At 37.5% G+C, this 24,038-nt stretch overlaps 1 protein-coding gene across 1 annotated transcript in view; it reads left to right on the forward strand.

The window, feature by feature from the left end:
- Positions 1-21: 21 nt before the first annotated feature.
- Positions 22-24,038, forward strand: part of LOC110451630 — a 101,626-nt gene continuing 77,609 nt past the window's right edge. The window contains exons 1-3 of the mRNA XM_021499748.1: positions 22-121; positions 13,792-13,970; positions 18,033-20,237. Of these exons, the coding sequence (XP_021355423.1) occupies positions 13,868-13,970; positions 18,033-20,237 (2,308 nt within the window). The 5' untranslated portion in view covers positions 22-121; positions 13,792-13,867. The remainder of the gene's footprint in view (positions 122-13,791; positions 13,971-18,032; positions 20,238-24,038) is intronic.

The raw sequence follows: 24,038 nt of genomic DNA on the forward strand, positions 1-24,038 counted from the left end.
TGTAACCTGCGATTTGATTGGATAAGGAAAATTGTTGGTATTTCTACTTTCGTTTCTGTTGAATTATTCGACGTCCATATTAGACGAAGATGCGACCGCACTAGCGCTGTACAGATTCATGGTGAGGTATTGGAATAATTGGAACACCTGATTATTTCGTATTTTCGGATCAAGCAATTATATTTTTCTGGTACAATGCAGAGAGGGGAGAGACTCCGTGAATATGCACAACTAAAGCCCAAAAAGATTACATTTTCAAACCGAAAGTAGACTTGACAGAGTTGAAGTTTTCAATTTCTTTAATGCTATTTTGTCATATATATGATAAAAATGGTTACGAAAACAAATAGTTTTCTTCTTCTTCTTCCGTTTACGGGAAAGACTCCGGTGCCGGAGTGTGAAATATCCCGGAACTGTGGCGCTATGTACATGAAAATGGAGGTCGAAAATTATAATATGAGTAAAATATTTGCCACAGTCCAACCGTTAAAATAACATTAGTTGTAGCTTATTTTAAACATATTCTTATTATGTCCAGTGGCTTAAATACAATTATAGTTAATTAGCCAGACAGGATCCTCCAAATGTTAAGGTGGAGATACCACCTTTGAAGGATTCTAGGGAGGGTGACATGCAAATTGCCTCGGGAAGATCATTCCAAGCTGCAATAGTGCTTGGGAAAAAAGAAGACTTAAAATAGTCTTTACTTGTATATATATGCCGAAACTTATGTTGGCCTCTAGTACGCCTGTCAGACTGTGTCAGGACGTCATTAGTCACTTCAACCAACCCCCCATTAATCTTATAAATTAGAACAAGCTTTGCCTTTGTTCTGCGTGATTGTAAGTTCTCCCATTTAAGATGGTTTATCATACCAGTGACAGAACCTGGTGATCTTTCACTGTAGTCATTAAACACATATCTTGCTGCCTTGTGCTGAATCTGCTCAATTTGGTTAATTTGGTTTTGTTTGTAAGGATCCCAAACTGGTGAGGCGTACTCGACGATCGGACGCACATTAAGTGATGTGTACGTAAGGTTTTTAACCTTACGTGTTCAGTTTTTCATGTTTCTGCGTAAAAATCCTAAAGTTTTATTTGCCTTGGAAGTTATATTATTAATATGGGGCCCCCAATCAAGATCATTGCTTATTGTAACACCAAGGTACTTGCTGTCCTTGACAGAATCAAGTACATGATTATGTAATTTATATTGAAATAAGTTAGGTTTGGACTTTTTAGAAATATTTATGACATATCATTTTTCAGGGTTAAATTTCATCTGCCATTCAGATTCCCAATTTTCAAGATTTGATAGATCTTTTTGGAGTGCTTGAGACTCATTTATATTATTAGATGTTTTATATAGTAAACAGTCGTCCGTTTTGTGTCCCTATATTGTTTATCCCATATTATCCACCAGAGAGTTCTATTTTGTCTTCTTCCTATTACGAGTCGAAGACCATGCAGTGTTAAATGGACTCGGCGCATTTCAGAACGAAAATTGAAATCCTTTCACATTTGAAATTCTTCTTGGTATTGTTGATTTAGATATTTCCTACATCTTGATTTGCCCTTCTGGATGATTTTAACAAACTTTACAAAAATGTTCTTGATCTTGTGGTCCTGATTAAAACCTACAGCAGTGGGAGAACAAATGGTTCAAATGCAATTCTATCCTGATAAATGTAAGGTACTACGTACGGGTTACAAACAGAAGGAAGTCACTAGTTACCACCTACAGCATCCATGGGACCCCATTTGTCCCAGTTAAGACACCTAGTATTTTACCAGGATGACATTAACATCGCGAATATATTGATTACGGTACATTAAAGTTATACTTGAGGTGCTTAATTAGGTAGATAAGTGGTGGATATTGGGCAGATAATTCTTTGTGCGGCTGATTTTTATAGTACATAAGATTACAGTCGCCTTCTAGCTTCATGCTAGAGGGAATTTATTTCCATTTAGCTCAATTGGTAGAGGGCGGTCTGGGAATCTAGGGTTTGTGGTTCCTTGTATGATGGAAACATATATAACATATATCCTTCCTTCTATATGGCTAAAACAAGACGTTCTCTTTAGATTTGTACATGGTACGCTCTACATAGAATGTAGCCAAACCTGCATGAAATTAGTCTTACAGCACAATTGTTTGTGAAACACGAAAATTGTAAGTTTTTCGTAGTAGGTTGAAACAACCTTTGGCAAGCTGGGTTTAGGGCAAATGACCTGTTGTGCGAACAGGATTTAGGATGAAACAGTTTATCTGTCCATCTGTCATCCATTCTTAATTATTGTTATTTAAGGAATAATTTTGTATTTTGGTCAGGTGATGAAGTGACAGCTCCTGTGAAGCATGTGTAAATTGAATAGATGGTAAAACAACCTAAGATAAATTTAGTTGTGCTCAAATAGATCTATATAGATAAAAAAAACCTGAACAATTAAGTTAAAGTTTTAAAGAAGAATAAAAACAAAAACTATAATATGGGAAAAGCTTCAAAAAGCATAGCATTCCTATAATTTCCTATACATATAAATCAATATACATAATTTAATGGGTTAAGTCGGGTGGCACATTGGATAGTGCACTAACCTTTCACTAAATAAGATGGCTGGTGTTCAATATTCCAATGGGCATAATCAAAAACATATTCCGTCACCTGTCCCACCACTTGGGTTTTCTCTGGGTGCTCCAATTTCATCTAACATCAAGACCCTCTGCACACTTCCCTCTGGGCCAACAGAGTGATTAATATGAACTGGAAAATGTTATTTCATATGTAGCGGAACTGGACTGGGACCTCTGGTTTACTGCCATATGAGCTAAACAAAAATTCTCCCTCATCGAGTTGGTAGGAAGCAGCTAGTATTATACAAGGATAATATTAACATTACGAATATATTGATTACATTAAAGTTATACTTAAGGCACTTAATTAGGTAGACAAGTGGTGGATATTGGGCAGATTATTTTTTAATGAAAATTTAAGCTGTATTTATGTGTGGCTGATTTTTAGCTCACCTGGCACGAAGTGCCAAGTGAGCTTATGCCATGGCGCGGCGTCCGTTGTCCGTCCGTCCTCGTCCGTCAACTTTTCATTTAAACAACTTCTTCTGAAGAACGGACAGGCCTAGAGTCATGATATTTGGCTGAAAGCTTCGTTGGTAGGAGCCCTACAAAGTTTGAGAACGAAAATGACCTTGACCTGTTTTCAAGGTCACAGGGGTCAAATATGTCAAAAACTTCAAACGACTTCTTCTAAAGAACTAAAAGGTATAGAATCTTCATATTTGGCTGATGGCTTCCTGGGATAGAGCCCAACAAAGTTTGAGAATGAAAATGACCTTGACCTACTTTCAAGGTCACAGGGGTCAAATGTGTCAAACACTTCAAACGACTTCTTCTGAAGAACTGAAAGGTATAGAATCTTTATATTTGGCTGGTGGCTTCCTGGGATAGAGACCAACAAAGTTTGAGAATGAAAATTAGTTTGACCTACTTTCAAGGTCACAGGGGTCAAATATGTCAAAAACTTCAAACGACTTCTTCTGAAGAATTAAAAGGTATAGAATCTTCATATTTGGCTGATGGCTTCCTTGGATGGAGCCCAACAAAGTTTGAGAATGAAAATTACCTTGACCTTCTTTCAAGGTCACAGGGGTCAAATGTGTCAAACACTTCAAACGACTTCTTCTGAAGAACTGAAAGGTATATAATCTTTATATTTGGCTGGTGGCTTCCTGGGATAGAGCCCAACAAAGTTTGAGAATGAAAACTAGTTTGACCTACTTTCAAGGTCACAGGGGTCATATATGTCAAAAGCTTCAAATGACTTCTTCTGAAGAACTGAAAGGTATAGAATCTTTATTTTTGATTGATGGCTTCCTTGGATAGAGCCCGACAAAGTTTGAGAATGAAAATGACCTTGACCTTCTTTCAAGGTCACAGGAGTCAAATGTGTCAGACACTTCAAACGACTTCTTCTGAAGAACTGAAAGGTATATAATCTCTATATTTGGCTTGTAGCTTCCTAGGAAAGAGCCGAACAAAGTTTGAGAATGAAAATGACCTTGACCTTCTTTTAAGGTCACATGAGGCAGATATGTCAAACACTTTAAACGACTTCTTCTGAAGAACTGGTAGTTATAAAATCTTAATATTTGGCAGGTGGCTTCCTGGGAAAGAGCCAAACAAAGTTTGCGAATGAAAATGACCTTGACCTACTTTCAAGGTCACAGCGTTCAAATATGTCAAACAGTTCAAACAGCTTCTTCTGAAGAATTAAAAGGCATAAAATTATAATATTTGGCTGGTGACTTCCCGGGATAGAGCTCACCAAAGTTTGCAAATGAAAATGACCTCAACCTACTTTAGAGGTCACAGAGGTCAACAACATTTTAATGGATTTGTTCTTGAGAACTAAAAGGAATGGATTCATAAGATTTGGCTGGTAGCTTTTTGGAATAGAGCTAACCAATTTGAGAAGGAAAATGACATTGACCTACTGACAAGATCACAGGGAAAAATATGTCAAGCAACTTATGAAGAAGAATCAAAAAGCATAGAATCTTATAATAATATTTTGCTGGTAGTTTCAACAGATGGAGTCAACACAGTTTGCGAGGGAAATATTTTTAGTGCAATATAATATTTAATGAGAATATTTTGCTATGACTGCTTAAATATTCAGGTGAGCGATACAGGCCCTCTTGGGCCTCTTGTTACAGTACGTAAGACTACAGTCGCCTTCTAGCTTCACGCTAGAGGGAATTTATTCCCATTTAGCTTAATTGGTAGAGAGGCGGTCTGGGAAGCTAGGGTTTGTGGTTATAGCATATGGTTGAAGCATACTACTCCCTTTCCTGTTACAAATGGTGTCCCCATGGCCTTTCCTGTTACAAATGGTGTCCCCATGGCCTTTCCTGTTACAAATGGTGTCCTCATGGCCTTTCCTGTGGTGACAGGGAGTTAACCTGGGTTGTTTGTGGTGTTTGGGCCGGGCAAACACATTTAAAAAGTGAGGAGTAGTGTGGCAGATTATAATTGTACATATGTTTACGGTCGCCTTCTTAGCTTTGAACTAGAGGGAAGTTTGGGGTTGCGAGTTTGATCCCTGTTGTATACTCACTATTCTCTATCCTATTACGGATGGTATATTAATATTAAACCAAAATACAAACCCAGTGGGCACAAAACGTTGTATAGACGTCGGGAGGACGTTGTATTGTTGTCGCGACGTCGGCAACCTTAATCTAATGTCGGGACGACGTCGTATTGTGGTCGCGACATCGGCAACCTTAATCTAACATCAGGAGGACATTTTTTCTAGACGTAATACCGACGTCTGCAACTGACATCGTTACGACGTCTGGTTTAGGTCGTACCCCAACTTATGCATGTATTAAATAAATATTGAAATGCATGTTATTTAAAATTATGAATAATAAATAACAATTGAAATACATGTTATTAAAGTATGTCTCTGTTACAGGATCATGCTTTTCAAACCGTAATCTTAAAATGATATGTTTACGGAGTGAAAATGTGCCATGGACACTTTAATTTGCTTAAGACAAACCGCTTATCTCCCTTTATTTGTGTTTCCTCTCTGCGAGGGGTCACTACAAATCACGAAAACAACTTAACACAGTGCATACATATGCATTAGTGTTACTTTGCACGTAGTTTATTTTAAATTAAAAAGTTAATCAAATGTATGGTCGATTGTATTTAAATATATTTACGTACATTTACATTTCGATAATAGAAATATTGCGCGCGATTTTCTACTTCCGCTCCCATTGTTCGTTGACCATCGCTGACCAAGTCTGACCAGTGAATCAGCTATAATATATTATCATTTTCGCCGCTGTTCCTCCACTTTTTACAAACTTCAAGGTATGTAACCCTTCTTATTTTTGTGTTTTCCAATCAATTACCGCAACTTAGCCTAGTGTGACCACTAACACGTGTTTCATTTGTTTTTGCTTACATGCATGTTGTTGAATGGATTATGGACGAGTTCAGAATTGACTGCTTTCGCGCGTACCGCGTAAAGTGAACTGGCATTTGCTATTACTGTAATAATTTCGCCATCATAATGAAATCATATGACTTTGCTGAGTTAGGTTAGGATTAGTTTCCAATTACTTCGTGTTCTACGTGACAGTTTTGTAATCGCCTGGCGATCGAGCTCCATGGCATGTGCATCGTTATATATTACAAATCTATTTGACTGTTCAACCTCTATCTGGCAGTATCATTGAGTATCTATATATGGTCGACTATGATTGATTCCTGTGCATAGTTATATAATGTACGTATTTGTAAATTTTGATGGTGAATAGTGTCGCTCCGAGTAAATGGATGGTTCTATAAACAGGGATGATAGTCTAAGTAACATTGAGAAGGGAGGTAACTCGTAAATTAGGTCTATAATTTATATATATTGGTATGCAGAATTCGATGCACCAAGTATATAATTTTAAGTATTAGTTCTTTTGAATGTTTAACATTTCCCATAATAATTGGTGACAATCAAATCATAATGTACATATTAATGTACCAGGTAACGAGGTGTATAACTTTTTTATCTTGATATTATACTTTACCAATTGAGGAATTAATTTGTAACATGATAAATTATAGTTATTCTCTACAAAATAATTATCTATGCATATGCGCAGCTCATTTACTTGTCAATTTTAAAATTGGTGCTTTAATTTATAAATAGACAACTTGAAAGTAAATTAAATGGCATACATTTTAGAAGCATGGAAGCTGATAAGTAAAAACAAAAATAAGTGTTAGCACATTTAGTATAATTCAGTAATCGCTAATGTACTAAGTTTAAGCATGACGCATGATTTTACATTGTGTTTATAGGTAATCAAATGGCTTACTTGCGACGCTGGAGAAAAGTAAATGCAGCAGTTACTGTTGAATTGGAATCCAGTAGTGAAGATGAAAGCAATTGTGCACGTGGTACCTGTTGTTAACAAGTGTGAACATGAACAAATCAGACCTACATCTGAGAGTTCTTCCTCAAATGCACTTACAGAAACAGAATATTCCAGTGGACATGAAGGAGATGATTCAGATAACTGTTCAATAATATGGGACGACTCTTCTGATTCTGAGGATGATACATGTATTCCTGGTCTGACTGTACCCGATTCGTCAAATATAAGGGAAAAGCTAGCTGAATGGGCAACAAAAAATCATCAGACAAGAGCTAGCATTAATGAGTTACTAGGAATATTGAGAGATGAAGATATCCCCGTACCAAAAGATGCTAGAACTCTATTGCAAACCCCAAGAGAAATCCTCATTGAGAATAGGTGCGGAGGAAAATACACATATTTCGGCTTGGAAGCAGGGATAATAAAGAGACTCTGCAGATGTCAACAAGTGAGAGAATTCCTGATCGCATTGACCTGCTTGTAAACATTGATGGAATTCCACTTTTCAAGTCATCTGGAACCCAGTTTTGGCCAATTATTTGTACTTTTGACAATTACAAGCCATTTGTTGTATCCCTTTTTTATGGAGAAAAGAAACCAAACTCTGTAGGTGACTTCTTGGAAAATTTCCTAACAGAGTACACAAAACTTCAGGCAAATGGAATAGTGTTCAAAGATACTGCTATCAAAACACAAATAAAGGCTTTTGTTTGTGATGCACCTGCAAGGGCATTCTTAAAATGCACAAAGGGACATACTGGATACTATGCGTGTGAACGTTGTGTTATCAAAGGAACTTGGCAAAACAACAGGGACGTTTTCAATGGAGACTTTCCTGAAAGAACTGACACAAAATTTGAAAGTTGTGAATACACCGACCATCAGATTGGTATTTCACCCTTAGCTGAAGCTAAATTTCCATGTGTAACAGACTTCTGTTTGGACTATATGCACCTAGTTTGTCTGGGAGTTGTGAAACGAATTGTTTGGTTTTTCAAACATGGTCCTGCAACATGTAAGCTGTCACAGCCGCATATAGGAGATATTTCTTCAAGTCTTGTTAGCTTTTCTGGAAAATTGCCATCAGAGTTTGCAAGACAACCTCGACCACTCACAGAACATGAACGATGGAAGGCAACAGAATTCCGTCAGTTTCTTCTGTACACCGGACCTATCGTGTTGAAAGGAATTCTTCACAAAACAGCTTATCACCACTTTCTGTGTCTTACTGTAGCAGTTTCCATTCTCCTGGATTCTGATAGTAAGAAGAGAGAAGCTTATCTTGGCTATGCTGACAATAGTCCAGATATTTACTCGGAGTCCTTCCTTGTCTTCAATGTACATGGACTAAAACACCTTGCCAATGACGTCAGGATATTCCAGTGTTCACTAAATTCAATTTCGGCATTTCCATTTGAGAATCACCTCCAAATTTTGAAACGATTAGTGAAATCTGCATATAATCCGATTGGCCAAGTAGGAAAGCGAATATCGGAGATTGAATATGCTGGAACCCAGACAAGCAATGCTTATTCTAGCCTTGCATATATTTCGTCCAACAAAAGGAATGGCTGTCTCTTGTTGAAGAATGAGGACTTTGCATTTGTGCTGGAAAAGAAGGATGATGGAAAACTGGTGTGTAATGTCATTCATCAAAGGCATACTGACAACTTTTTCACTGCGCCTTGTGAATCCAAATTGATTAACATCGCCTTCATTAGAAATTTCCAAAGATCACAATGCAGACTGGTGGATCCTTCAGAAGTCCTTAGGAAAGTTGTATGCTTGCCTTATGAAAGAGGATTTGTACTTGCTCCTCTGCTGCATGGCATGGAACGACATAAATGGTAAATTTAAATCAACAAAATAGTTTTGACAGCAGTGTTCTCCCCAGAATGTTTTGAAAGAAGCATGGTATTTCAATATTTCTATTAAAGCAGCACTCTATGTAAAATCAAAGCAACATGGTAACTTAACATTTATTATGAATATATAGCAGAGAAGATCTAGGGTAGCAGCATGGCAAAAAGTATAGGAGCATGGTGCAACGCTGCAAAAAACAGTCTGGGGAGAACACTGGACAGCCTTTGGTTATTAGTTTTTATTCTTCTCATGATCACTGCATTGTAATGGCTGCAAATTGACAACATAATCACTTGATGCAAAATTTTACCTAATAATCATTTAAAAAAAATATCAGTCTAGCTTTTAACTTAAAGTTGTATCATTCTCACACGTTTTATTTTTTTTACAAACAATTTGTCATATCATGGTTTTTTTTACCTTTTAGAATGCTTTGGGTACGCGCCGTCTGGGAGGAAGAAGGGAGGGAAGAGGAAGGGACTGTTCCAAGTAATTGGATCAGAGATGAGACAGAATATTGGCCAAATGTCACCAATGTGCTGAGAGCCATGACCCCAGGAAAGGTCCCAAATGCCTCATGGCAAATGTTCCCCCTTATAAAGGAGAAATTAAGATCAGGTACAGTATTTATCACATCTTTTTTTCATTCTGGTGATGTTTTTTTATCCGCAATTAATTACTATCTGAATTTCAATTTCGGTATGGTTATTTAATTTTTGGCTTTATCAAGCAACAGTAAATTGTCAGTAGTATATATGCTTTGCAGTGATGATGGAGTGTAACTAATTGTTGCTATTCAAATTACATATTCACTTGTTATGTTTATCTTACACAGAGAGCAGAGCCAAGTGTGAATCGTACGATCTCACTTCAGCTGTAGAGACAGAGGATGAGAAGGAGGAAAATGACCAACAAGTATCAAGAGAAAGAAAAAAGCGTGTTTTTAGTGACTTTTATACTGGTGAGCAAACAAACTTCTTTCTTTTTACTATATTATTATATGTTTGTCCCAAGTGACCTTTTTGTATTGATGGGCTGTTTGGCATATAATAATAATGATATGTTCGAGTGTATTAATATGTGTTGCAGAGTCTTGTTGATGTTAAATTGTTCCAAGAATAAATTGATGTTCGATATAATAATCACACATGATACAACTATGTTATTTTGAAAATTTGATAATAATAAATAAATAATAAACAAATTGAACTCATCAAACTTTCAACTCTTTCATTTATAAAACCATCTAGGTGAGGAAAGCGCAAACAAGGACAGTGAGATCGAGCCCAGTAGTAAAAAACCAACATCCTCCAAAAACGTATCCGGTATGTGTATAATACATTTGTAATGAAATTATAAAAAACCCACTCTTTTTCCATAGGAATGCAGCATTGTTTAGCGTGATTTATGTGTCCCAATGTAGTTTAGCAGGTAGTGGTATATGTATATATACTAGTAAGCCAAAGTACATGTACATAGACCAATTGCAGTTTTCATTTTGTAATTTATATTGATAACGCATGTATGTACACTATGGATATATATATATTTAAAGAAAGGTGGCAGCTACTATGAAGTCTTTATATATTATATTTCACTTTTTACAAACATAACATTAATTTGATCAATACAATTATTTTAAGACTGTTGAGAGGTCCAGCGTAGATTGCCCCTGTTGGCGGCAGGCATCAAACTCAATTACTCTCACAGAGCTTGGGTCAAAATGCTACACAAATATATGCCTGTGTCTCATATTTTATTCCTTGCAGCACTACACACTCTACCTGAACCACCATCAAAACTCAGGTCAAAGGCACCAAACCCCATCACTCCTCCAAGGCGTGAAACGTCCCCTAGAAGGAATGTAACGCTGTCTCCTCCAAGGTGTGCAACGTCGCCTTCTCGAACATGTACATTTATAACACCAGTTCCAAGGAGTGTAACGCCACCTCCGTTGCGCACACATGGGTTGACACTTGCATTAGGTATGTTAAATCTACTAATAGAAAATTATTTGGAGCTATCAAAATGATTTTGATATATCTTGTTTATGGCCAATATGGGTATCATAATCAATCTATATCTCTATATTATCTGTCTTCCGTCCATTGTGGAACAGTATTATGATGTTAGTTTTATTATGTGATCAAAAATGCTTTCTTTGCTGGTTCTACAAATATTAAAAAAAAAAAAAAAACATTTTGTTGTCATACTCTCTTTAGCATTGACAGTATTTGTATAATTTCATAATTATTACTTAAATATGGAACTTTTTTGTATAAATTTTCAATTTGTATTTCGATATCACATCAGGCTCGAGAGCTAACAACAGGATGGAGCCAAGAAGGAAATCTCCTACAGGATGGTCGGAAAGACTTGGTCACTCAAGCCCTGTTAGAGCATCCAGCCCCTCTCCTCTTCCTACATTAGCATCTCCAAGAAGGCACAGTGCCAAAAGAACAATCGAGCAGTCCTCATCCAGACATATACCAGAGGGCACTTCGGCATATCCAATGTCAACGGCAAGTAAGTAATGAACCCCAATCTCGGCCATGGCGGGTTTTGATGTGTTTTTTTTGCCCAGCTGATTGAAGTTATGTATAATAGACAATTAGAATGTAATTTTAATATATTTTATACATGCTGATGTTTCTTTTCATTGTTATTATGATGTTTGTTATAACAAATGATCTGGTGATTTTTAGCTCTTCTTATATAATGTACAGGAAGTATGTTGTGTCACTCGGTGAAAATATGTTGACATGTTGTGTCACTCGGTGAAAATATGTTGACATGTTGTGTCATTTGGTGAAAATATGTTGACGTGTTGTGTCACTCGGTGAAAATATGTTGACATGTTGTGTCACTCGGTGAAAATATGTTGACATGTTGTGTCATTTGGTGGAAGTGTTAAAAATGGCACATCTGATTTTTTTATAAGATTTGATAACTTTTCTTATATTGAATTGTGTTTGAAACCTTGATAATGTTCACGTTTATTTTACAAACACATATATTTACTCAGAAACTCAGAATTTTACTCCAATAAACTCCAATTAAATCTGATTTAAACTCAGAATATAAGTGCATATTAAATATATTTTAGTTTCATAAACTTGAAATGTAAATGGCGAATAGATAGGAAATAAAATATAACTAAACACGTTTTTGCATGCATTGTATTTTGCACAGCACACGAGGGATAACTTGGGGCAGGGGTGTTCTGATTTGTACAAGAACAAACTCTGTCAACTTCACACTTGCTTGGTATCTTAGTTGTTAGACTAACACATGACTGATAGGGGGCCTAGTCTCTGGATAGTGAAATTGAGCAGCTTAATTGTAGGGTAAATTAAGTAGAAATTTACTAGTATTGTTCTCTCTTACCAAACTGGAATGCCTATAGATTGATTCTCATCTATTTTCAAAACATTTTCATTGTTTGGTTATTTTCAGAATTTCAGAAGAAAGTTATGACCACGTTAGCAGACATCAGATTGGAACTGCGTGAGCAATGGGAAGGAAAAGAAATGGCCAAATCCGACCTTCAAACAATTCCCTTTCAGGCGCGAAACATCGAGGAATTACAGAGGATCGATGACACGTTGAAAAGTCCGGAAGACTGTTTGAAAATGGTAGGTTAAGGGCTGCAAATACGTTTATGTATTTCTATATATTTGAGAATTGTACATGTATATAATTGTGAAAGAAGTCAAATTTGCAAATTGGTGATATTTTTTAGGTGTTTGCAAGCTAATTTTGTATTGTCTTTATGTTGGACTAACAAATATTCTAACTTAAGATATTTTCATTTTTCTTCAGACTATGGCCCTTGCATGTGTTGGTGGAAGCAGCATCAATGAAAATGCCAGGAAAATCCTCCAGAAGTAAGTTTGAACATTTCAATATCTGTAATAGCTGTTAACCAAACCATGTAACATCATACAATTGTTATTTTTATGATTTACTAATGTATATTTATCAATTTATTTAGAAATAGAAATCAACACACTTTTGACAATTGCGTTGAAAATGTTAGCATCCAATTGAAAGCACGTATACCAAGGTACAAGTACAATATCATATGTATGATCACATAGATATATTCAAAAACATAATATTTCCTTTTGGTTGCATTTCAGGTTGATGACAAATGAAACTATGTCTGCCTACAGCATTAAAGGGAAGAAAGGTAAGCTAAGATTTCAGAATCTGAAATTGTTTAAAGTTGTGCTTGGTAAGACTCTAATGTTTTATACAATTCATATACCATTTATATTAATAAAATTTTAAGTGTCCGCTATATTCCTCCTTGTGACTCTTTTGGCAAAATGTACATATAAGTTTCAGAATGTATTGATATGTTTTAATATTGTAAAACAATTTATTCATGTTGTAAAATTTAACATATTTTATTAAGGTTTAATTCATTTAATTGCAGATGCTGTAGTCCGTACTATGCAATGTACAGAAACAACAGCAGAGACCGCCATTGTCTGTAGCCTTGAAGTATGCCCCAGATAGGAAAGGAGGGGGTGGAAGGAAGAAGGCTGATGGGGAGCTGTTACTGTCCTAATAAAAACATTGTCATGACACTGAAATCAATTATCTTTGTTGCTTGATTTAATCATCTTTATTACGTAAATTTATGCAACAGGAAATTTTGACTTAGGATAACCACGTCACAACAACGTTGTATAAACGTTACATAAACGTTGCATATACATTATATATACGTCATATTACAACGTCTTCACAACGTCGGAAAAGACGTCTAGAAAACTTTCACTGACAACCTTACCACAACCAAATCCCAACGTCAGCAACCGACCTTATGGCAACGTTGCTACAACGTCATGTGCCCACTGGGAATGTACATGTATGTAAATCATAAATCAGATTTTGTCCTCCATTATCTCTATCATATAACTATAACTATTTTTGTTTCATCTATTAGATTTTCTGCTCTTGGAATTCTTCATGATGTGAGGATGAACTGTGGTACTGCAGCACACAAAATAACTTGACTAGTCATGGCTGAGGGTGGAGGGAATCTTAATGAAGGGCTAGGTGGAGATACATGGGAACCTCCTTCTCGCTCCCAAGGATTCAACCAACACCCATCAACAAACACAGGTAGTTATACAGTACATTTTTCTGGTAAAGCCCCTGCACGCAAGGTCACATTTTTAGGTCACCTAAGACAAAGTCCCAAGTGATTTATTGCGATCACCTTTTGTCCGGTGTCGTGAGTCGTCCGTCGTGTATCGTCCGTCCGTAAACAATTTACATTTTCGACTCCTTCTCCCAAAACCCCTGAACCAATTTAAATGAAATTTTGCAGAAACCTTCCATGGCCAAAGGTCAACCAAAATTGTGAATTATATGGTCCCCAGCCCCCAGGGGCCTGAGGGGCGGGGCCAAAAACGGTCAAATTGACTAAAATTTCAAAAATCTTCTTCTCAAGATCCAAATATGGTAGAATTAAATACTCTTCATAGATGTAAGGGTCTTAAGGTGCTTTACCAAAATAGTGAATTTCATGACCCTGGGGTCTCACGTTTCCCCCTGGGGAGGGGGTAAACTTTACTATAGTTTATATAGGGAAATCACATTTTGGACAGCATTTGTTAGCTCACCTGGTCCGAAGGACCAAGGTGAGCTTATGCCATACTGTGGCGTCGTCTGTCCGTCGTCCGTCCGTCAACAATTTCTTTAAACGACTTCTGCTTCTTAACCACTGATTGGAATTTAACTAAATTTTACTGGAAGCATCCCTAGGTGGTGGGGATTCAAAATTGTACAAATGGTGGGGCTGACCCCCCAGGGGGCTGAGGGGCGGGGCAAAAAGGGGGCAATTTGGCTATATTGCTACAAACGACTTCTTCTGTAGAACTATGTACTGGATATCAATCATATTTAATCAAAAGCATTCATGGGAGGCAGGGATTCAAAACTGTACAAATTGTGGGGCTGACCCCCAAGGGGCTGAGGGGCGGGGCCAAAAAGGGTTATTTGGCTATATTGCTTTAAGCGATATCTTCTCTGGAACTAAGAGATGGATATCAACCATATTTGACTGGAAGCATCCTTAGGTGGTGGAGATTCATAATTGTACAAATGGTGGGGCTGACCCCCCAGGGGGCTGATGGCGGGGCCAAAACGGTGCAATTTGGCTATATTGCTATAAACGACCTCTTCTGTAGAACAATGCGATGGATATCGATCATATTTGGTCGAAAGCATTCATGGGAGGCAGGGATTCAAAATTGTACAAATAGTGGGGCTGACCCCCCGGGCTAAGGGGTGGGGCCAAAATAAGTGTATTACTTGGAAATGGTTGAGATCCCCCCACCATATAACCATATATACAATTGCTGAGTATAAAGAGGAGAATGCACATTTGCTTCCAGGATGGCCCTAGGGTCTGGCCCCACCCTTGGAGACAATGTCCCTGGGCTATAACTTTAAAACGGTTGAGATCCCCACCCCAAAACTATATATAGAAATGCTGGGCATAAAGAGACGAATGCAGTCATGATATAAGAATAGACCCTGGGGTCTGACCAAACCCCTAGGGACCTAGTTTCTTAGTCACAGCTTGGAAACAGTTGAGATCACCACCCTATAACCATATATACAATTGCTGAGTATAAAGAGATGAATGCACATATGCTTCCAGGATGGCCTTGGGGACTACCCCATGCTTGGATACTTAACCCCTGGGTCATAACTTCGAAATGGTTAAGATCCCCACCCCAAAACTATATATACAATTGTTGCATGGCATAAAGAGACGAATGCAGTCATGATATTAGAATTGACCCAAGGGTCTGCCCCACCCTTGCAGACTTAACCCCTGGGTCATAACTTTGAAAGTGTTGAGATCCCCACCCAAAACTATATATACAAATGCTGGGCAAAAAGAGGCAAATGCAGTCATGATATTAGCCAATTGATCCTGGGATCTAGCCAAAACCCTAGGGACCTAGTTTCTGAGTCACAGCTTGGAAACATGTGAGATCCCCATCCCATAAACATACGTAAAATTGCTGGGCATGAAAAATCTAATACAGATATGCTACAGGATTGGCCTTGGGGTTTGGCATATATTCCCTTGGATCTTATTTGTAGAATATTTTGCCATGATTGCTTAGATATCCAGGTGAGCGATGCAGGCCCTCTGGGCCTTTTGTTTAATTCCCATTGGAATTAATTCAAACTTGGTTAGCATTATCAGTATTGGATAGCAATTTGATGATATGCACAAATCTGCACTGACTGACCCCCAGAGACCTGAGGGGCGGGGCCAGAAAGGGTCAAATTGACTAAAATTTCAAAAATCTTCTTCTCAAGATCCAGATATCGGTAGAATTAAATACTCTTCATAGATGTAAGGGTCTTAAGGTGCTTTACAAAAATTGTGAATTTCATGACCCTGGAGTCTCACGTTTCCCCCTGGGGAGGGGGTAAACTTTACTATAGTTTAATTTTGAATTATATGGTCCCCAGGGGTCTGAGGGGCGGGGCCAAAAAGGGTAAAATTGACTAAAATTTCAAAAATCTTCTTCTCAAGATCCAGATATGGTAAAATCAAATACTTCATAGATGGAAGGGTCTTAAGGTGTTTTACCAAAATTCAGCTGAATGACAGAACCACTATTTGTACATAGTACATCTTTCACACTACTTTTGCATTACGTGTAGTTCAAGTTACCTTTGTTACAAAATGATTTCTTTTTCATTTGGCAACATAATAAGGTTACTATGACAGACATTTCGGGCATTAAATAGAGGTCACAAAACTTTCTCTTTCATTCCTGTGAGTGTATGATAGAACTGTTCAGTATAAAACTTGGGCATAAGAAATTTCTATCTTACACCCTATTTCTGAGTTACTAATTGATGTAGGAACGAACTCTGGAGATGTTAAGACACCACATTCAATAAATGGCATCCAGTGTGTCAGTCCATCTGTCAGCAGGTCACTTAGTCAGTCCGGGGAATCTCATAATTATATTCCATTACCTGATTGCCAAATTTTGTATGTAGGTACCAAGAATGGCAGAGTGTCACACAATGCGATCAGAACTTGTGGCCACTTCATACAGAGTGGGTACAGCCCTTTGTTCTATAAATTTCTAAAACAGTTTATGTCTAAAGGTGGGGTACTATGAGTTGCTCAAAATCTTTTATCTTGTATAGTTGTCTAGTGCATACAAACTCGTTGGGTCACTGTCAGCATAGGTGTCAAACCTCCCTCATTAGGAGGGAGTATAACTCCTTCATTTTGACAAAAGGACTTGGGGCATTTTGGATCATTTTTGGCCTCATTAAAAGTACAAATTTCAAGTACAATTTATTTACCAATTTCTGTTACATGTATGCATATCATATTGGTTAATTGGGGCTATCTTTCTTGGTGCATATTTTTTCCAATGCGCATGCGAAGATGCCCTACCATAGCAACCGTAATTGTGTTGCTAAGCTGAGAAATAGCCAAAATATGGTGTTTCTGCACAGTTAGCATGCAGAAATAAAAGCCTCCGCATGTGACAAATAAAACTTCCTTTCTACGAAAGAACACTGGTATGACAGTAGCGCACAACAGACAAAAATCATGCTTTTTATTACGAAAATGCAGGTTCATGTCTCTCTTTGTAGTAGTGCCATATATATCTCCTAAACCAGTTGTCGAATGAATTTGAAATTTCATACTTGATTTATTTCAGATTATGAATATAACAACTAAATATAATTCAAAATCCCTGATGAGGCTGGTAATGACCCTTAACGCCCCTTATAGTCCTTTACCAATCATTCTTGAAACTTCCTCATTCAAGTTGAAACTCATATATACTCTAAATCTACATCCTGAGGTCAAACGATCTCCTAGATACTGCAGGGTATGTGTAATGATCATAGCAGGTGTGTCTGAATCAAATGAACTCTTTTTGGACTTATTTTGATACTTAAAAGGGAAAGATAAATAAAGGAAATCAGTTTCATTTGCATTTCATGCATTTTCTCCCTCATTGGAGGTTTCAGAGGTTGACACCTATGTTTCAGATACCCCTGTTTTGTTAACAGAGAGCTGATGATAGGTGTATACAGTATATTACCTATGTGGCTCTCATGTTACATAACATGATTTTAATCCATTTTATCAGTTTTATAAATAACATGTTTATTTTCCAGATTTGTCCATTAAGGCTGATGGGAACAAAGCTGTTGATGAAGTTTGGACAACAAACAAAGTCCACATCCAGAAAACAGGGAGTGATGGCACATTCTCTTTTGACCTTGAAGATAATGTTCATTTCAAGCAGTTCTTGTTCAAACACAAAAAGAGAGATTTGCTGGATGCCCATGGCTGGAAATATTCAGAATGTGATGGAATACGGAAAGTTTTGATTTCAGCTGATAATACATTTGAAGTAGTTAAAACAATTGTTCAAAAATGGGTTGCAAAATATCAAACTTCTCTGAAGGAAAAGAAGTTAGAGTTATCATCCTCCAGTACCAAGGATTCCCTTCAAAGATCTCTTTCCTGTCTCATTCCAACTATTGAAAGGAGATATGGTGAGGCTGATGTTTTTTATGACAAGGCCAAAGACTGTTTATACATTGTGGGATTTCAACAAGTTGTGGATGAAGTTTTTCATAAAGTGAAAGCTGACATGAGAAATGATGACCTGCTGACAATGGAATGCCCCATTGAGTCTGAATCACATGGAATGATGCTTAGATCTCTCAATTTTCTTGAGAAGTTGAAGCAGGATTTTCCAGATGTGGAAGGTTATCTTCATGACTGTAACACAAAAGTCACATACATAGGAAAACGAGATGAAGTTGAAGAATGCAAAAGGAGGATTGCAATTTTTTTCAGTACTTTGCATACAGAACCACTTGAAATGACATCGCTTCAGAAAGAGCTTCTTTCAAAACCTGAGACAGGCAGATATATCAACATTTTGTTGAGGACAGACAACATATCCTGTGTATTAAATGTTCAGAAGCAGGGAAAACTTCTACTGATTGGTCAACAAAATGATTTTAAGAAAGCTCGTCACAAAATAAAGGAAAACATTGTAGAAAAGGTCTTCATTGTGCAGATGTATCCACGTGTAAAACAGATGTCATTCGGGGAAGTAGGTCTTAGTCAAACAGAAATGGAGAGAGTTGTCACAAAGAAAACAGATGACGAGGTTCGTGTGGCTGCTAACAGAGATGTTATGCAGCGTATTATACAATGGATACGCTTAAAAGATCCAGAACAAACTGGACTCGGGAGAAGTCAACAGCATTCTGTAGATGTACAGAAACACCAGCCGTCACAATCTTCAAAGACAGATGAGGTACATTTGGAAGTTTCTGAACTGGACATGTGTCTGTGGAATGCTTTGGGGATTGTTGATGAGTTTAAACAATGTACTGCTGGAAATGGTGAAATTCTGATAGAGGCATCAAAAAGTGATGTTCAAAAGATTTCTGAAAACATTAAACGAATGCTTTCCCAGATCAAGAAAAATAAAGAAGTCTGCCCTCTACATGAGGAATGTGCAGTTCTCCTTAAACATCAGGAAACCAAAGACTACATTGCAAAAGAACTGCAAAAGAAAAAACAAAGATGTTTCTGGAAGCTCAGAGCTGACGGTTTTACTATTGACATATATGCACAGAACAAGAACGAAGCAGTGAAAGCTAGGGAGAGTATTCCTGCAATGATATCAGTTATATCCTTAAGAGCAGAGTTCAACCAAGTGAAAAAGGTTTTGCAAGAAGAAGCCTGCAAAAATGTACTACAGAAGTATCATGGGAAAGCTAAAGTTTTATCCCTGACAAGCGATGAGGTACCATTAGTGGCAACAGCTGATGCTTCGGAGGAAATCCTAACAGTAATGAGACAATGTGATAAATGTATTAACACTGAAAAAACAGTCTGTATTGAAATGCCTGAAGGAGCCTGTGAATACCTGGAGAATCAGTCCACATTTACAATAAGTCTGAAAGAGAAGTATGGTGTGCATCTTGAACCATTAGAAAACAGAGCGAAGCTAAGACTTATTGGACCAGAGAAAAATCTTCCCATTGTGCAAACCACTTTGGAAAAATCAGTTGCTGACATAGTGAACAAAAGTCTGAGAATGAAGTGCCTTCCTGAGGTTCTTGAAGATGAAAACGAAAAAAAGAAATTTGAAATGGTTAACAGTTGTTACTTATCAAAGAAAAAAGAAAGGGTAATTGTGAAACCCTGTCCATCACATACTTGGGTGATCAAGAACTCTCCATACTTGATGTTGGTCTCGGAAAACATCGCAGAGACAAATGTGTATGCTGTGGTGTGCCCGGTAGACACTAATCTCAAACCCATAGGAGCTGGACAGACAATCATGAACTATGGTAAGAACATGTTTTCTTCAAGTGAAATTCAAACTAAATGAACAGATCAGGTAAAATAAAATAATATTTATTTAATAAGATAATGAGAAAGATGATTGAAAGAGTACACTAAGAGGAATGACCCTTTATAGTTGGAGAGTCATTGTTTCTGTGACAATACCAAATGACTTTATTGATAAACCTATCGTCAGTTTAAATAATATTGATATTTAGCTCACTTCTCCTTCAGGCAAAAATCAAACACTGCAACATGGTATAAGCTCACATCCCCTTCAGGCAAGTATTCCTATGCCATGATGCAGTGTTTGGTTTCAGTTTAGCTTATCAGTTCTGTCAGGCGTCAACATTTTTAGACCTAAGTAAGCTTATATATATAATTAAGTGTTTATGCTTCATCTATTGTCCATTTGTTTATGAACAAAAGACTCAAAGGCAGATTGAGATTATAAGCAAATAATAATTTATTACGAAAACATTTTACCTATATATATGGGCTAAGGGGATATAACAGCTGTGATACTACTAATAATACTTTCATGTATGTACCCGGCCAGCTGTATTATAGCTGTTGACTGGGCAATGTATGAAAGAAACATATATGTACCCCGGAATAAAATTCTTGGGGGATTACGAATTACAAAATGAGTAACTGCCCCTTCGAAACAAGTTTAAAGAATAGAATGTATAAAGGAACTTGCTGCAGAGCTGGCCACCATCTCTAACTTCCTTAATGGAAGGGGGAGGTGTGATTTTCCATGCTTGGAAACAGCTGGCAAGTGTTTACTCACATAATTATTATAAACAGCCATTATATCCCCAGGCATCACCTGAAATAGTCTTGTGGTTGGTTGGTTGGGGAGGGCGGTGGATCACGAAATAATCAGACACACAAATCTACTGCAAACAGGCTGCTGAAACTGACCCAAACAAAGACTGACTCACGTGACTGAACTGACCAATCACTGACTGTACTTGACCACCGTGTCACGTGGCTGAAACTGACCATAGCTGACCTAACTGCCTTTGCGCCTGCGTGTGAAATGGTAGACTTGTCTTAGTTCATAAACCACACTTATGTACATAAGTTTCAATTCATGAACAAAAGACTCAAAGGCAGATTGAGATTATAAGCAAATAATAATTTATTACGAAAACATTTTACCTATATATATGGGCTAAGGGGATATAACAGCTGTGATACTACTAATAATACTTTCATGTATGTACCCGGCCAGCTGTATTATAGCTGTTGACTGGGCAATGTATGAAAGAAACATATATGTACCCCGTAATAAAATTCTTGGGGGATTACGAATTACAAAATGAGTAACTGCCCAAATGAAGATGTACCACAGCTGAATACCCCCAAGAAGATAATATAAAACAAATTTATAAACGTTATTAACATCACTATCTTATTACAAGATAACTATATATATAAACATATGTACTACATAGCTAAGAATATATCTACAAACCACTTGACCAGATCAGGCGATGCAAAATTAGGCATTAACATAATAGCTACATGTCGGTGATTACAACAAATCGCATCCCCTCTTGTTCTTTCTTGCATTCATGTATTCATAGACATCATGTTGCACTGTCAATTTCTGTATACTCTCTTTCCGACTTTAGCTATTTCCCACACTTCTGCCGAACGATACACCTGCATATCCAATAACATATACTATACATGTACAAACACAATACGCTGCTTAGGCTTCCTATACTGCGGTTACCTGTTTACTTACGTTAGTCATATGCATGCTGCCGAGTGTTTGAGGAGAGTAACAGCGGTTACTCTCTGGAGGTAACTGCGGTTACCTGTTTACTTACGTTAGTCATATGCATGCTGCCAAGTGGTTGAGGAGAGTAACAGCGGTTACTCGCTGGAGGTAATTGCGGTTACCTGTTGCTTACGTTAGTCATATGCATGCTGCCAAGTGGTTGAGGAGAGTAACAGCAGTTACTCGCTGGAGGTAACTGCGGTTACCTGTACTAACTAATGATAATCACTGCTCAGTGTTATCGGAGTAACAGCGGTTACTCGCTAAAGGTAACTGCAGTTACCATTGCTGATACTGAAGGTAACAGCGGTTACCTGTTCTACTTACGTTTAACCTGCTGCTCATCTGTTTTGGAGTCACAGCGGTTACTCGCTGGAGATGACTGTGTTACCAGTGCTTCTTAGAATTACTAGAGGTAACTGCGGTTACCTTACTTACATTCAACATGCTGCTGAGTGGTTGTGGAGTAACAGCGGTTACTCGCTGGAGGTAACTGCGGCTATCAGTGCTAATACTGAAGGTAACAGCGGTTACCTGTACTACTTACATACATTCATCATGCTTCCCAGGGTTGTAGAGTAACAGCGGTTACTCGCATGAGGTAACTGTGGTTACCAGTGCTAATACTGAAGGTAACAGCGGTTACCTGTACTACTTATGTTACATGCTGCTTAGTGGGTTGTGGAGTAACAGCGGTTGCTCGCTAAAGGTAACCATGGTTACTAGTGCTTCAAAATAGGAGGTAACAGCGGTTACCTGTTAAGATGCGACCAGCTGCTGAGTGGTTGGAGTTACATCGGTTACTCCCTGAGATCTAAGGAACCTGGTACTCACTAATAGGACAATACCTACTGTATGTGGTCCTGTTAACTGCAGCCACTATTGATCATTTTTATACAAGCGGTAAACGCAGTTACCTTTGCTACTTATTAATTATAACTTGATGCTAATTTCACTGGGACTAAATGCAAAATTCTACACTGTATAAAGTTGATATGTACATGTATGTCACAAAAACAAAAAACAAAATTTAAATAAACAAACAAACGTAGTAGGTACATACATGTTACCCAATATATCTCACACATATGTATAACCAATTGAATTTGCAAGTCTTATTGAAGTCTAGCATTAGACAGAATTGTTTTCACTTGTTGTCAATGCCATCGCTATCTGAGCTTTTCTCAAAGTACTTTTTGGCGTTTTGATGTATCGACAGTAAGTGTCAGAGGACCATCTACCAAGTGTCTTTATTAAGTGATCCTGAACGTTACATGAAGCTGCTGATGTANGTGGTGTTGTGCTGCACATAACGTTAATCTCCTCATTAAAGGCATGTTGTTCAAAGCTTTAGATCTACCTTTATTCAAGATTTCCACTGTTCCTTCATTATCACACCAGAATAATACCTGTTTCCTTTCCCACAGATGACCCCAAAGTATACACGCTACTACAATTGGGTATAGTTCCTTGAACGCGATTGAAAGTTCACCATTGATGTCTTTTGATGTCAATGCATCTGGCCATGCTTCCGAGAACCACTTTCCCATNCCAAATATCATCACCCTGGGCATTTTGGTTATTCAGAAGAAGTTGTTTAATGTTTTTCAGATATTTGACCCCTGTGACCTTGAATATAGGTGAAGGTCATTCATTTGAACAAACTTGATAGCCCTTTACCCCAGCATGCTACTGGTCAAATATCATCACCCTGTGCATTTTGGTTATTCAGAAGAAGTTGTTTAATGTTTTTAACATATATGACCCCTGTGACCTTGAATATAGTTGAAGGTCATTAATCTTAACAAACTTTGTAGCCCTTCATTTCAGCATGCTACTGGCCAAATATCATCACCTTTGGCATTTTGGTTATTCAGAAGAAGTTGTTAAATGTTTTTAACACATTTGACCCCTGTGACCTTGAATATGGGTGAAGGTCATTCATTTGAACAAACTTTGTAGACCTTCATCTCAGCATGCTACTGGCCAAATATCATCACCCTGGGCATTT

This window comes from Mizuhopecten yessoensis, unplaced genomic scaffold, assembly GCF_002113885.1.
Source record: "Mizuhopecten yessoensis strain PY_sf001 unplaced genomic scaffold, ASM211388v2 scaffold6135_2, whole genome shotgun sequence".
Lineage (NCBI taxonomy): Eukaryota > Metazoa > Mollusca > Bivalvia > Pectinida > Pectinidae > Mizuhopecten > Mizuhopecten yessoensis.